Below are 16641 nucleotides of genomic sequence, written 5' to 3' on the forward strand. Positions count from 1 at the left end.
ACTTGGAATAAATGTTTTTTAGGAGTTTTGGTACATAAGCAAAAACTATCATTCTAAAAACATTTGTGAATAAGTTAAAAGACAAATACTATGAGATGTGGTGAAGGGGGCTGCAGAGTAGAAGTGAAAATGAGGTGTGTTGGAAGGGTTAAGAGAAAACAATCGGGCCTAAAACCTCCGTTACTCGGATAGACGACAGTGGAAATTGGACTACCAGTTACTACTACGCATTATCTATCCTAGTAATACTGATACCACAGACCAGAAGTCTACTAAGCAGGACGCATAAATAGGTTTTTATTTTTTTTAATCTGATAAAATAACATCCAATCCAGATGGAAATAAATTATACCTACAAAAAGAAAAGGTGAGACCATAAGATTTCAGAAATTTTCCTTTTTCTTTTATATAAATTATGCCTAAAACAGTAATATTCTGTTATTTCACCGCGTGATTGAAATAAATCGATATCAGTAATAATATGGTAATGCTTGAGGTAGCCGAACTCTATTCTTTCCCATTAATGTGTGTGTATGAATAATGGGGACAAGCCAACAAGCTAGTACTGATAAAATGTCCTGAGAAACGAAAGCAGCTGAATTCTATTTCCAGTGTAGGTAAAAGCGCAAGACTAGTCGTCTCAAGCGGCGGGCACGAGCAATAAAAAAGTTCTAATAGACTAATATAATAGCTGCCCTGAAATTTACCAAGGCTGGTTGCAACAAAATTAACCAGAAGAAACAAAAGAAATGTAAACATGAAGGATAAATATTCTCAAATATCTAATAAACACGAACCAAAGTCAAGTCTAGTGCGCTCGCACATAGCAATTGTGAAGCACAGTACAAAATTGACGACCACATTCAGTTGTTGCAGCTCGATAATGAACTAAAACAAGATAAACCAAGTCTTCTTTCAACAACTACATAAATCAAGAAAAGAGGGCCTGACAGACTGGAATTCAGAAGAATTACTGCTCCTTGGTGTAGTGTCGTACCGTAAAGGCCAAGCCCAGGATCAAGATGGGTACAAGGAACTGTAGGATTTTGATAATGAATTCTGGAGTCTTGTCTGGATTGTATGCTGTTTGTTCTGATGGAATATAAGCACGTTTTAGGGGAACAGTTGACATGTCGATTTCCCCAATGTTATACTTATCCATCATCTCTCTAGCAGAATCACTGTGGCCAACATCTTCAAAGTCATTTGTTGCATCCTTCCCTTTTGGTAAAAGGACAAAGATCAGAATTCATGTCACAAAAAAAATCATCAACACTTAATACCCTAAGAACAAACAGTAAGTGAAGAAAACCAAGTATTACCAGTTGCTGAAAGCAAAACTTCATCACCACCTGGATGATCATCCATGAACGGAGTGACATCATACACCTGAAAGCATTTTGATATGCAGACATAAATTCATATTTCATTATAGGGAAGGAAAAACAAAAAAACTCTTTAAGACCTTAAAGAAAATAATCCAACATGAGATATAAGTTGGTCTACACTGACTTGAACACTGGTAATCATAATAATGAAAGATATTTCTGCATAGCAAAGATAAAAGAGACAATGTGCACATAAGCCTCCAACGCAAATAGTCTTTTGTGGAATTATCAAGGCAGTTCCCCCAATTGAGCAACTAAAACCATCACGTGAGTAACACGTCCTTTTTGCAACGCCATATCACCTTTCAGATTTATTTAACGTTTTTCTCCACAAGCATATTTCAACAAAATACACATGTCAGGACACAGGACTTGAAAAGACATAAAAACAAACGAGATGAATAACCAAAACATGTTTCCCATCTCTAGACATCTCCTTCAAGCCATAGCATTAGATATATTTGACTTTGCTATCCTTAATATACAAATCATTGAACACTTCATGAAGAATAATCAACTTGACAAGATAAGATGCAAAAATCTGTTGATCAAAATGGATGACTCACTCACACCAGAAGGTTCAAAATAACCATCTCTAACAGAAACCAGGTCCCTGAGCTGTAGAGGTATATTTTATATACTTTTAGATTGAAGATCTACTTTAGGTTAAGTCTCAGGATTTTTGAGAAGCAATTTGATCTGCAGTTTGTTTTCAATTTTTCAACAAATACCCTTCTTCATGGGCTCATGTTAGTAGGAGTTCGGAAAATGTTCGATTGATTGAAAGAGTATATTTGAAAGTTGAAAGTAAGTTTGGACAGAAATCACTTTAAAGTTGGAAGTTGCGTGAGCAAAAACCATTACTCTACTTGATTTACTCCCACTCTCTTGAAATATATCATCAGCATTTGAAATGCTAAAGTCCAATATTAGCAGATAATGATGACAAAACCATTATTTGCAAATACTGAACTTCAGATATGCAAGTTCAGTGTCACGTGCTTGTTTTCATATCTGCGCCACAAAATTTCAGTGATAAAGAGCTGACTCTCAAAACTTAAAATATTACTCCCTATTTTCAAGGTAGCAAAAGTAATTGGAAAACCAATTGACTGTTCGGCTTGGATCCGAGGAAAAGGGGAAGGGGGTTATTTCAGCTGTCTGTTTTCTCAACTAAATAAATTTAATTTAATTTCTTACTTTCCACTCCCATATCCACAGTGCTAACCTCTCTGCATCAAATTTCTAAAATACCAACTACCCCTGTTCTCCAGGATGAAAAACTGAAATCTCCAAGTGTATTTCAATAATAGATACCAAACTATCATTCATATTTACCAACATGACCTTCATCAACACACAGATAAGGACAGTTACTATACATAGACAACCTAACTCCATTTTATTAGGGAGAAAAATGGAGTCCATGACTCCTTTTTGTAATGTACAATCCATTACAAAAACATATACGTCACTTTGGTACACATGTGCATAGCCGCCGCGGGTGGCTAAAAGTCTACCCAAACTCTTTTTAGTTCCATGAGCAAGTCTTTTCTTATAAGTCAAACTCCTAATCCTGTTCCAAGATGGGGTGGTTCTAGGATTTGAACTTTCTATTATTGAGCAAAATCAATTATTTGTATTTTCCAGTTGAGTCTAAGGAAAGTTACTGATCCCACATATTCCATTGGTCACTTCAACTAAACACCACCAGGTACAAAGAAAGTCCAAAACGGAGTACGTTAACTACTCAAAATTGCAAACAAAAATTCAACTGGAATTGTAAAATTAACTAACTAGACCAAATCGAAATTCGATAATTCCAACGTGATAGCAACTTCAACCACTCAGATACATCTATCGAGAAAACTTATAAAACAAACCGATTCAAAATACCCGGAAAATAACAATTCCATAACCGGTACAGCACACAGATCCTGAAAAAACTAAAATCAAATCAATCGAAAGAACAAATAAAAAAAAACAGGACGAGATTTAACCTTTCCGCTGATGATGAGCCAGCAATCTTTGGTCTTGTTGTGCTTAGCGACCTCCTCAAATGCATGAATTTTCCGATCCGACGCCATTTTTTCCTGCTACTGCAACACCGGCAAAAATCAGTTTAAAACACAAAACAAATCGAACTACATAGACAGATACTGCATCAAATCAAATGAAATTGAGCATCTCTATGAACTTTTACAAACACTCACGAGAGAGAGTTCTTTGGATTCTGTTTCTCTCTCCGATTGTGCACCCAACACCCTTTTTGCGTGTGGAGGCGGAAGTACAGGGTCAATATTAATATAGAAATTCAGATACCGAATTGCCCTTCAATTTTAATTGAAATTACGCACCCCATTTTGGATTCCGGGCTTTGTTTTTCCCTTGCTTGGTGGTTGTTGAAGACTTTGACGTACTATACTGCAATCTCACCTAAAAATTCCACTTACTTCAAAATTTAATTACCGTGCTATATTCTTATTTGTGATATTACATATGCATATATTAGTATATATATTTTAATTAGTATTTTTATAAATTAATAGCAAAAATTTATGTATTTAAAATATAAGATATATGTGAGAAACTTTTAATTAATGCTAAGATGTGTAATATTTAAAAAATATTGACGATTATAATAATAATATATGATTATAATAATGAAGTATATCTAATTATTTCTATATATATACGAGATAAAACTTTTTTTTTTATTCAATTAGTAAGATACGAGATATGTTATTTTTTAGTTTGTGATTGTATAAGATAAAATTGAAGGACATTTTATGAAATTTGTTATTTCATCCTCTCTGTAACTTCACCATTTTCGTATAAATATTAAAATACAATAATAATATAGTCAAACATAAAATAATATAATTTTATTTAATTTATATTTAATAGTACTTTAATTTAGCTGGGAATCTAGCTGGGAGGCTGTGATACATCTATTTTATTTAAAAACACACGCCATAGTGAAAGTCACGTGTGTATTATCATTTTCTTATTTTTGTCCATTATTATGATGTGTGCCAGCCAGCCAACGAGAATTTATAAATAGGGATATGCATTATTTGGATTAAATTTAATAATTGAATTAAATTAAATAAAATTTTTATTTGAATTAATTTTTAAATTTTTTGATTGATTTTGAATTAATAAATTACGTTACTTTGTTCGGTTTTTTATCTAATATCAGATTTAAAAAAATCAAAATTGAAAAATTAAAAAATGATTTATATATAACACCGGATACTTTCTATTTTATACGAAAATTAAGAAATTATTAACTAATTAATTTAATTATTTTAGGTTAACTTTCACATATAGCAAACAAAAAATTCATATTTGTATGTTATAGCAAAGTTTGCACTCCATAACAAACATAAAACTGTAAAATTCACTATACATATACAATTGTATAATTCGCTGGCCTATTTCGCTGCAATTGTATAATTCGCTATCCTATTTTATTGCAATTGTATAATGTACAATTGTATAATTCGCTGCAATATTTTTATAAAATTTGTTTTGCATACAATTGAATCGAATTAAAATGTATGTATATTGCATAATTATAAGTGTATAGCAAGAAGATATATGTTTTTCTCTCGCTTTATACAAAAACAGAAACACAATATATACACTTTTGTTGTATAAAGTTAAAAAAAATTGTATTTCACTGCCATTGTATAATTCGCAATTGTATAATTCGTTGGTCTTTTTCTCTACAGTATTTGTATAAAATTTGCATTTGTCTACAATTGAATTGAAGTAAAATGTTTGTAAATTGTATAATTAAGTGTATAACACGAAGATATATGTTTTTGCATGTGTATATACAATTTTCTCTCGCTTTATACAAAACAGAAACAGAATTTATACACTTCTGTGTATAAAGCGAGAGAGGCGAGCAGAGGGAGAATGGGAGAGTGGCGAGCGAGATTTTTGAGAAAGAGACGCCTGACAAACTTTGGCTAATGTTTGTTATGGAGCACAATTAAATCAAACCCTAGCTACTTCATTTATTTTAGCTGTCCCATTATTTTATCCATTCTTCATATTGTCTTTTAAAATAATTGGTTGAACTTCCAAAAGGTTATATTAATGGTTGGGATAAATTAAAAAAAAATTATTTCTTAATATAATAAATGATAAGATAACATGAGAAATATTTAGTACGATGTCTCTGGGAAGGGTAGGAGTAATGTAATTTCTCTCTTTTTTGGCTAATTACAAGTTAATTCCATTTGCTTCACTTTTTTTCTACCGTTTGAATTACAAGTTCATATTTCAAAAGATTAGAGTTCTCAAGTATTTCACCGTTTGAATAGTCTTCTTAAAATGCTCTAACTTTATGAGAAATTATAATGAAATTAAGAGTTACTAATATTTCTTCAAGATTTATAGTTCCTTTTCATGGCAATTTCTGAAGTAACTTTTCTTGGCTTTCATATGAAATTTTGATTGAGCTTTAATTTACTTTATTTGTGTGGAAAGTCTTGTTTATTGGTCAAGAAAACGAGAAGACTTTTAAAAGTGGTAATCTAGTTGTTAAAATAACCATCAAATGTATATATTTAAATATAATATACATAATCGGTGTATTAGTATTGTATATTCATCATCATTTTCAAATTAAACGTGTTTTAGTTGATCCAGGAAGCTTGGCCTACATATAAATCATAATGCGATAGAAAGTGGTTGAGCAAATGGAGATTAGGGCCCCGTGGAGAATAGGAAGTCACTCCTATAAACGAATGAACGCGGCTCTTGGTCTTGATTGAATCAGAAATTTTGATAATTTAAGAAATTTGATATATATAAAAAAATAGACCGGATACTAAAATTCGCTCAAAAGTATTGATTTTTTAGAGACTTGGTATCTTCTTTTCGTTCTGGTCTAGAAAATACCGATTAGAGAAAACATTCCTATACTGTCTAGTATTGATTCGACAATTTGTGTTCAGGGGCGGAGCCACCTTGCTAACCCCCTTCGACAGAAAATTATACTATTTATACATGGTTAAAATAATATTTATGTATATATAGTAGACGTGAAACTCCTTTAGCTAATCCGTGTGTCTGTTTCTACAAATTTTCAACCCCTTAATGAAAATTCTGGCTCCACCACTGTTTGTGTTTAGTGGAAAGTCTTGTCATTTCAAAAAATAATCGAATTCGCCCTTGCATGCGGGTCTTAAAGTCGTGAATTTTTTTATGACAAAGGGGTGGTGCAGGAACGGGGCCCATCAGATCAAGCTTAACCCATAAAATTTTTAATTCGTCTTGTCCTGCTTCACATAACGTTTTTTTCATTTTCAACCCCACCACCTCACCCTGCATAGACCCGCTCTGTATGACTCCGCCCCATATAATTTTTCAATATTTTCTTTTTCTCATTAAGTTTGATACTACATTAAAATTTATAAAAATCAATTCATCTTTTCGTCAAGTTGCATTACTTTAATAAGAAAATAAATTATCTTTTATTGAAAATCATTTTCATTTACTATCTCAAATACTTTAGTAGCTTTAAAGAAATTATCTTAATAAATAATACTTTATTAATGCTATAACATATAAAAATTAAAATTAAATTTAAGCCACGTAAAATTATATCATTATAGATGAGAGTTTCATGGTGCTAAATATAGAGAAGATAAGAAATACCGGACTAAGGCAAATATTCTTCTTTTCATATCATCTTGTCCTTTAAAACATTGTGCAAATGAAATTTCTCAAGACCAAGAAACATCAACTTATCATCTCATATGATCAAATATTGATTGTATTTAATATTTTCTCACACAAATTTTGGTTTAATCAAAAGAAATTAATCTAAAAAGATCTTTAGTTACACACCCAGTAAAAAAAACAAAGATAAACCATAACATCTTAAACTTTATGATGAAGAGAGAAACAAACAAATCGTGCTATGATTTTCATTTGGGCCTTCCATTCTGTAATTGTTTTGGGTTTGGAATCAGCCTCTGCTTTATCCACGTAGTTCCATATATATATATATATAATTTATTTATTTTTTAAAAATTTCATATACATAAAGAATGCGTAAAAATTACAATAAATTATGATAATCGCCAATTTAATATATATTTATAAAAGAAGTAACATGTATTACTTTTTAATTTAGAAGCTACTAAAAAGTACGATAAATCTCAATTATTAATAACATAACTTTTGCATTTCTATTTATGCTACATATTTTAGGGCAACAAAATTTCCAAAATCCGTTTTATAAAGATTGATCTAGTTTGACTTGATAATGTGTTTAAAAAAAGAAGAAAGATTTTTGATTATGTGATTTTAAATTAAAGCTATGTTAAATGTAATAAATTACCCTTTATCTTTAGCCTTAAACATATCACTTGAAACTACCAAAAAAAAAGAAAAAAGTCATTATTTTTTAAACAAACCAAGGAAAAGATTATTATTGACGGATGAAAGTAATATATACTATTTATAAATTACAATACTAATCACTTAAAATATTTAAAAATCATATTAAAATTTAAATAACTCTCTGACTTTTATCTATACAACATAAGATAAGACTACAAAATACTTATAGATAAAAAAATTTATCATAGACTGATCAAAGTAATATAGACTATTTATAAATTATAATAACTAATTACTTAAAATATTTAAAAATCATATTAAAATTTAAATAACTCTTTAAATTTTATCTATATAACACTAAAAAATACTTATAGATATTGACCCATACTACCACAAACACTTATGTCTAGTAATTATGAAAGTGTTGGAAGAAATTACAATAAAACTATGAATTATCGTATTTGTAGTAGAAAGTCGGAAAGTGACAATAACTCGTAACATCAGAATCAGTTGGACGGCGGTTTACAAGACATCAACCTAACGTGTGGCTAGCTGAAGCCGAATTAGTGTCTCATGACATATTTTTTTGTTCTTTCTTTCGTATTTGCTCCATTACAAATAATTTTATCTTGTTGTACACTTACATCACTTCATTACTTTTTTTATCACCGTAAATCTTAAAAATAATGATAAAATAAAAAAAAAGATAAATTGAGTCCCTTATTTTGTGTCTCTCTCACCATTGATCCTCAGTCAACACTCCATGCCTTCTCCCATCACCAATACTTCTTCTTTTTCTTCCTCCATCCGCTTCATGGGTCTCCTTAAACAACCTGACTCTAACCCTAACAACAACATCCTAGATGAATTCGACGAGAGCGATGTTTTCTGGTCTGAATCCCCTGATTCCGCTGTCGTTAATTCCTTCTCTCCCCCTACCCCTACCCGCCACCTCCCTCAACGTCCCCCTACCCTCTACAAACCTTCAAATTCCGGTCTCTCCGCTGCTCTCACCGACGACCACCACCCTCTTGTCCGTCGTAAATCTACCCTCAACCCTTCCGTATCTGCCACATCCGCTGCGAAGATGATTCCACCGGTGTTCCGTTCGGAGAATTCAAATCCTAATTCTCACCCTAAATTTCATCAATCTGCTCCGGTAAACGTGCCCGTGTGGCAGAAGAAGGATGGACCGGTGGGTGGGTTAGACCAATTTGATGAGGTGGAAGATGAAGTGGAAGGGGAGGAAATGGTTCCTCCTCACGTGATGGTGGCGCAGTCGCACGTGACGTTCTCTGTTTTTGAAGGCGTTGGGAGGACGCTAAAAGGAAGGGATTTGCGGCGTGTTCGTAATGCTGTATTTCAGAGAACAGGTTTTATTGATTGACCCTATAACCTTCCTACCCCCAAAATTAAAAAAAAAAAAAAAAAAGAGGATGAAGAGGTTAATCAATTTGTTGTTTTTGGTGATTGAATTCTGAAGAATAATATTAATTTCGAAGGAGTCAGTTGCACTACGTTCATTTCAAGCTTTGTATATTAGAATTTGGTACATTCTCATTTGGAAAATGGTTATTTAATTGTAATTAGGAATTATGGTGAAGTAATCGTCATCCCAAATACAGATGTTTCTTTTTTCTGTTCAATATAATTGCTTGAGTTTTGAACTATGATAATGCTCAAATTTTGACATTTGGTTATTATTTTGATTCATTCAAAGTGAACTTCTTGTTATGTTAGCTCAATAATGCAGCAGCAGTGGAATTACTAATTCGTTCCAATCCTCGGAGACTGGTGTTCGCGTGCCCAGGCAGATAGCAATGAATTCGTTATTATTATCTTGTTACATATATGCATGATGTGAATACATAACATAACCTTAACTTGTTATAACCCTTGTTATTTGAGAACCTGCCATGATGAGGACTAGTAGTGAGGTCGATTTTGGCGCGAAATGCTTAAGAAAAGCATACAGTAAATGCTAAAAGTTGATATTATGATGGCAATTATGCTCAGACGAGACAAAAGGTAAAACTTCCGGAAATTTCCATGGTATATACTTCTGGGTGGGATTTACTACATGTAAATGGATATATGTAGTGACATTTGCAGCTGAAAATATCACCTTATGAATCTAGAGTTCATAGTTCTATTGCAGCTTCTATTATCTTGAGAAACTTTATTTGGCATTTTGGATTATTTAAGCGTGCTCTAACTAATCATTCCAAGGAATCTAAAAACCCTATAAGCCCAAAAGTAAAATTTACAGTCTAGTTGTGGGGCTCTAAGCAATATGGCATAGATATTAACAGAATTATTACCTGATATTTATCTAAGTTTATTGTTCTTATGATGTATGTTGTTTCTGGTAAGGCAAGTCTATCCGATTTTCTTTGATGTTCACTATCAAAGTATATTCTACTGTAAAAGTTAAGCTATCTTTTGTATATTCCTCATTGCTTTGTAAATTTTCTTCAATTGCTCTGCGGATCCAGGTGACTGCCTCTGGTAGAGGCTGAAAGCTGACTCGCTCAAGTGTGAACTCTATTGCACTCTGTTGAATTACATTTCTGTGAATATTTAGTTATTGCCGAGTGATTAATAACCTCAAGACATTGGCATCAGCTCCCTGAATGATTAAATCATCGTATGTTAGATGTTTACATGGAGCATATTCTGCCTGCATTTTTCAGGCTGTGCGGGAAGAAAGAAATGAGAGATATTTCAACATTCCTCTTTTGTTTCAAATGTATATGTTTGCAGTTCCCTGGTGTAATTTCTCGTTTATATTAATGTAAACTCTCATACCGATTCAATATAATCCTTCATGCCCGTTTGAAGAGAGAGAGGCTGATCTTGTTTTGCTGTACATATTTTTGCACTTGAAAGAATATATTTTTTCCATCATTATTGCTCTCTATCTGCAATAGTTGTTGAAGAGATTACCACCACATCTTCTGTTTATACATGGATGCCCAGGAACCGGAGATCTATATTCAATTCTCATTTGATGGAATTATTAACACATGAATAGTTCATGGAAACAAGTTATGCATAAACGTTGATTTGTTGTCTGTTCTTCTGAGATTTAACATGCAGAGAGGACAGTCATTACAAGGTTAGTTAGTCATTTGCTCTGTGATGGAGTTCATTGATTTAGACGAATAGTAGATGTTCTTGACCTGCAAATTTCGACATTGATAGAGTATTTATGTGATGATTAGCTGTCGGCTTCTTGTTTTTCTCTGTTTATGCAGTGATTTAGAGTTGTTTATTGTCTTGTGATTAAAGATGATGATTCCAGAAGGTAGATTTTTCAGTTGAAAGTGACTTTTTTCTGGAATGTATGATAAAAACACATTTAAAGGCAGTTCCATCAGCAGTTTATTTTGTGGATCTGAGTGATTTCAGTAGGACCCAAACACGGATTCTGTAGTAGTACGAATCTTTTAAAATGCGTAGTTCATTGGATACAATAATACAAAGTGATAAAATAAAAATCTTTCAAATCGGTGATCAGTCCCACTAGAATCCATCGTCATGGGTCTAAAAGAATATTTTTCATCATTTCGATTTGATGCATGTTCGAAATTATTCTTGGTTCTCAAATTCCCCAACTTAGCAAGTCAGTTCCAATTTCAAATCAAAACAAAAAGAAGATTCTGTTTCCACGCAAAACAAGCGTTCTTCTGTACTCGCGCTTTCACTGTTAATGGAAAGATTTTTCAGTACTCTATGCAATTTTATTTCTTCGAGCAGATTACATCATGTTTTATTGTGAAATTTTAAAAAAAAAAAAGTAATTCTTTATTTTTAAAGTGAAAATTGATTTTTTAAAAATTGTATCCAGTGAAATACAACTTGAACTTCTGTTTTTTCAAATTGTTGAAAATTCTGAAATTCTAACTTCAAGTTAATTTGGAAGCTAAGGCCAAATGTATTTTTTAGAAATTGAACGCCGGTTGAAAAGGTGAAAATAAGTTGTCATAATACATACCATTTTGATCATGCCGAAGAAATAATTTATTGGACGGTAGATTACGGGTGTGTAAAACCGACCAATAAATCGAACCGGCCTATGACTATCCGAAGTTTCCTTTATGAGATAAAAGAACGACAACTTATATGTTATGTATTTTCCTAATGTTGCCTTTTGTAAGCTATTCTTCGATATTGTACCTATGATTTGGTAAATCCTTAAAATACGTTTCTAAGCTATATCCAGTTTCTGTACTTCTAAGATAGTTATTTTTTTGCTCCTTAGTTTCAAGAATCAGGAAATTTCACTATGTCTGTCCGACTGTAAAAGCCATACAAATTGGAGGCCTAACTTTGAGTAAAGCAAGTAGTGCTGATGGAAGAATCCATAATCCATCACCACAAATAAATCCTGAAGCCACTGCAGGAACCATCAAATCTGCCTTCTTGCTGTTGAGTTTATGCCATACGTATACGATCAAACTCCCCGCAGCCATATCAATTGCAAAGGAAGCCCCAACAAGGAAAGGCACAGCTATAGCCATTGGGAGAGGAACCAATTTCCCGACTCTCTCAGGGGCCATGTCTCTCACCAAGTTGGCAAGTACAGCAAACGCGAAAAAACCATAACACAGCTGCAAGCAATGGCGAGGCAGAGCTGAGAATCCTTCAACACCTAAGATTGCCATGTTTCTATAGATGAGTGCATAAGGAGCTTTGTACTCACCATTGGGACCCCCTACATCAAAAGATTTGTAGAATAGGAAAAATGTAAGAGGTGCTACGACACAGCCAATGGCAGTCCCAATAGCTTGGCTGAGTAACATGGAACGCGGGGATGTAAGGGTCAGATGACTCGTCTTGAAATCGTGCATCAGGTCAGAGGATATAGAAACCATGGATTTAATCAGTCCACATCCAATAAGCCCAGCGACAACACCGTTCTCTTTCCCGGATAATGCAGCAAGCACAAACAGAGCTACTTTACCGTAATTGTATGCCATATTCAAATCTGTTAGACCAGCACCATAAGCATTGCAGAAGCTCAAAGCTGGTGCAAAAACATAGGCAACGAGCACATAATACCACTTCAACGCAGGGAACATAATTGGAATGACAATGATGGAGATAAGGGAAAAGATCAAGTAGCCAATACAAGCTAGCCAGAAGGGAATGCTCTCTCTGATGAATATTTCGTTTCTCTGCAGCTCTTCAAGTGGAAGATTCTTGGCTTCTGAGGGTGCTGCCAAAAAATGGAGTGTTAATAATAGAATTTCAACAGAAGGAGACAATGTTTTGCCCCTCTTCTCATTAGCTAACATAAAATTCGTTCAACATTCAACTTCTTTGTTGGAGCACACATCTTTGACACTTGACGTTACCATCAAATTTCATTAGAAATGGAGGAGAGCACTTACATGATTCAGGCCTTTTTGTTTTCAGCGTGGCATATATGTTTCTAAAAGTGAAATAAAGTGTCCTGACAAAATTGTAAAGGCCATCTCCCAGGAGAAGAGCAATGGAGATAAAAACCTGCATACAAATTTTATGGTCTAATGAGAAAAAAGGTAGAATGCTTATTTGATTATCGGACAAATTAAGCGCCCACAAACCTTGTAACCCATTAGACTCTTCATACTGCTCTGTGGTAAACTTGAAGGGAACCAATATCCGTCGCGATCAGTAATTAGAGGCCACATGATACCCCAAGAGAGCACAGCTCCAAGAAGCAAAGAGAAGTTCACAAGGTGAGAACAAATCATTCCAGCTCCCACATAAGTCATGTCGAAATCAAAGAAAAACCTGGAAATATTTCAATGGTATAAATTACTGTTAGTTGTATAGGAGAAATCATTCATGAATCACTAAAAAATATATCATCAAGTACATACGATTGCTTCCAAGCTTTCAACCCGAACGTGGGGAAGTTGGCAAATCCACAGTGATCTCCACCAGAATAGAACCACTGGAAGAAACTCCAGAAGAAGCTGAATGTGAAAACTTTCATGAACCCTTTAACCTGTTTCCTGAAAATTTGAACACAATTTTCATTTCTCAAGAAAGGCTAGTTTTACAAGGCAAGTTAGTCCTAACTCCTAATTATGATCTTGCATACTTGGCCAATTTATCTCCCTTGGGTGTATGAAATCCATTGATTAGAACAGCAGTCGCAGTTCCACTTGGATAAGGTAATTTGTAGTCAATTATCATGATCTGCACCACAACAAATAAATAAAAATTCAAGAATCAGTTTTGATTACGAGAATACGTGATGAATCATCACTACTATCCGAAACAATATTTGAAGATTATTTCAATTTGGCTCATTATTTCAATTTCAAAAGAGTACTATTTATTTCAAATATCAACCAATTCATGTCCAAGTGCCTACGAAGTCTTTTAACAAGTGAACAAAACGAAGACAGCTTAAAGATTGGAAATTACCTTTCTAAGAGGAACCAGAGCTAATAGCCCAACAAAACTAACAACAAAGAGAAAACCAATCATCCAATCAAGTTTAGGTTCCTTATAGCTCCCTGGTGTATTGCCACTTGTATCGACCCCAGCTTGCTGATATGTTCTCTTATTCAGTCCCAAAAGATATGATCCAAAGCCACCTAAATTAGCACAGACAAACAGAAACCAGAAAAAAACAAATGAATCCCAATTTTGAATTTCTCAAACACGCCGATCAAAAAGGCAAGGCACACAGTAAGATATATCAGCTAGAACAACAATCACGCCTCAGTCCCAAACAAGTTCCGAATCTTCACTTCTTCATTTAACCTCATCATACTAAATAAATGATATATCTCTACAACAACAACTAATCCTCGGTCCCAAACAAGTTGGGGTCGACTCTATGAATTCTCACTTCTTTATTTAAACTAAATGAAGTATATATCTGCTAAGACAGCACTAAGCTTCAGTTCCAAACAAGTAATCGGGGTCGGCCCATTTCTTAATTTAAGCTCATTTGATATCATCAACATACTAAAAACATACAAAATGACAAAAAGAGAGTTACCTCCTACAGCAATACTGTAACATGCAACAGCACAAGTCTGAATAATAGTATTCTCCTGTTTAGTAAACGGAGTACATGTAAAATTCGCCTTTTTTAGAACCTTAGTCCATGACTGTAGAATCACATAAGCAAGCAGAGCAGCTGAAACATTGAGATTTGGTACAAGTCCAGTAGTGAGATTAAGCTTCGTTACAATCACACTATAAATAACTCCAATCAAAACACTCGCAACAATTCCTCGTACTGTAATCTGTTTAGTCCACGGAGGAATTCTCTTCACTTCATCATCACCATCTCTCATTTCTTCCGTTACTTCTCTTTCAATCTCCATTAATTCTACCCCAACTCTACTCATTTCTCCCTGTAAATTTTTTCAATTCAATCACAACAAAATCCAAAAACACACAAAACAAAACATGATGGGTTTTAATCGACGTAAAAGGGTACCTAAAAATCCCTTTCTGGGTGATTCTTGAAAAAAGTGCCGAAATGGATTTTGTCAGTTGGTGAGTTATTGCGATCTCATCCACCACGAGAAACGGTGAATTTGGACAAGATTTACAGAGTAATTCAAATTGAAGATAAATATTTTACCCATGGAATGTGGAGGTTGTTGGAATTTGAAGAATATGTAGAGGAGAAGGGAATTGATGTACTGCATGAGTAGTACAGAAACCCAAAAATATGTTTTTGCAGTACAAAATAATCGAAATCCCAACAATAGAGGTCTGAAATAAATGTTGTGATTCTTATGTAACAGGTGGTCGGTTTAGATGAGAATGCTACTCAATTCTCATTTTTCAACTCTTTTATTTGTCTCTATTTGGAAAAAAATTCACTACTTTATTAGCCAATAAAAGTGCAAACGCTATTTATCGATATCGTTCAATTCGAATAAAATAATATCAATTTATTAAATATATTAAAATTAATAATTGCAAAATAACTTATTCGGTCATTATTATAGATTTAATCGATTACTGCAATTGATAAGTTTGAGTATGGTTGTGGTTGCATATTATTTTTATTATTATTATTTAAAATAAGGGAAATTAAATTGACTAACTACTAAATTGACGTTACGCTGCATCCGCCATGGTTGACCATTTGTTCATTATGCAGTACATTAAATAAAGTATACATGTTAGAAACGATATTGGAGAATGATGTAATGAAAAAAAAATTTCCTTAAAAGTGGAATTTTTTACTATAGTTGTAGCACGATTTTTATGAACTTTTAAAAAGAGTCCACATGTAGTTTTCTGTCTTTATCAATGATCAATTTTATGATTAATAATTTACGAAGAATATATTGTCAATCAACGAATTATCATTTCATATTGTGAAAAAAAGTCTCTTACTTTATATCCCCCACCCACCCCACTACCTCACAAAATAAAAAAAAACTAAATGCTCCTCTAGTCAATATTACTAAAATAATTATCAAGGTTTTTTTCATAATTTAAAATAAATAAAATTTTAAAGTTCAAGAAAATTATTGGGACTTTTTTTTTCATTTTATTTTCTTTTTAATAGGTTTTCTTAACTACTTAACATTTTTTTAAGAAAATAGTTTAGACATTAATTCCTCCGTCGATTTTTATTTGTCATATTTCGCTTTTCGAAAGTCAATTTGATTATTTTTCAAAGTTAAAAAGATTACATTAATTTCATATTTTAAACAAAAAAAATAAATATTTAAAAACTATATAAAAAGTACTATAAATTGCAAATTTTTTTGCGTATCAATATGATATAAAACATATCTTATATAATTAATCAAAATTCTTATAATTTGATTTTAAAAATAGAAATCACGACAAATAATAGTAGAAAAAAGAATATCAAAAAGTAATAATGGAAAGTAACCTTTTATTTATA

The 16641-nt window shown here is 32.9% G+C and overlaps 3 protein-coding genes and 1 long non-coding RNA gene across 8 annotated transcripts; 2 read left to right on the forward strand and 2 right to left on the reverse strand.

Moving 5' to 3' along the window:
- Positions 1–747: 747 nt before the first annotated feature.
- Positions 748–3863, reverse strand: CB5-A (cytochrome b5). Of its 2 annotated transcripts, none has more exon segments than NM_001308198.1 (4): positions 748–1221; positions 1323–1389; positions 3389–3487; positions 3602–3863. In NM_001308198.1, coding segments are annotated over 3 exon segments (405 nt in total). In that variant the 5' UTR covers positions 3476–3487; positions 3602–3863; the 3' UTR covers positions 748–970.
- Positions 3864–8568: 4705 nt separating this feature from the next.
- Positions 8569–9141, forward strand: LOC104646389 (protein S40-7). Its single transcript, XM_010319747.4, has one exon. It carries the CDS (start codon positions 8569–8571, stop codon positions 9139–9141), a length of 573 nt encoding a protein of 190 aa, XP_010318049.2.
- Positions 9142–9658: 517 nt separating this feature from the next.
- Positions 9659–10383, forward strand: LOC138347241 (uncharacterized). The gene is made up of 2 exons (XR_011220017.1): positions 9659–9782; positions 10250–10383. It is a non-coding gene; the product is annotated as an uncharacterized lncRNA (long non-coding RNA).
- A 1333-nt stretch (positions 10384–11716) lies between these two features.
- On the reverse strand, positions 11717–16334 carry LOC101256566 (metal-nicotianamine transporter YSL2). Of its 4 annotated transcripts, XM_010319746.4 has the most exons (9): positions 15208–15541; positions 14761–15121; positions 14178–14350; positions 13849–13946; positions 13625–13759; positions 13346–13535; positions 13151–13265; positions 12460–12975; positions 11717–12367 (listed from the first exon to the last, which is right to left on the reverse strand). In XM_010319746.4, the coding sequence occupies exons 2-9, from the start codon at positions 15113–15115 to the stop codon at positions 12306–12308; spliced, it is 1644 nt and encodes a 547-aa protein (XP_010318048.2). In that variant the 5' UTR covers positions 15116–15121; positions 15208–15541; the 3' UTR covers positions 11717–12305. The 4 variants fall into 4 exon arrangements, with proteins under 4 accessions (XP_010318048.2, XP_010318047.2, XP_069151113.1 ...); XM_010319745.4 differs by having other exon boundaries at positions 11717–12975; positions 15208–16334; XM_069295012.1 differs by having other exon boundaries at positions 14761–15459.
- Between the last annotated feature and the right edge of the window lie 307 nt (positions 16335–16641).

The sequence above is a fragment of the Solanum lycopersicum genome, chromosome 3, assembly GCF_036512215.1.
Source record: "Solanum lycopersicum chromosome 3, SLM_r2.1".
NCBI lineage: Eukaryota > Viridiplantae > Streptophyta > Magnoliopsida > Solanales > Solanaceae > Solanum > Solanum lycopersicum.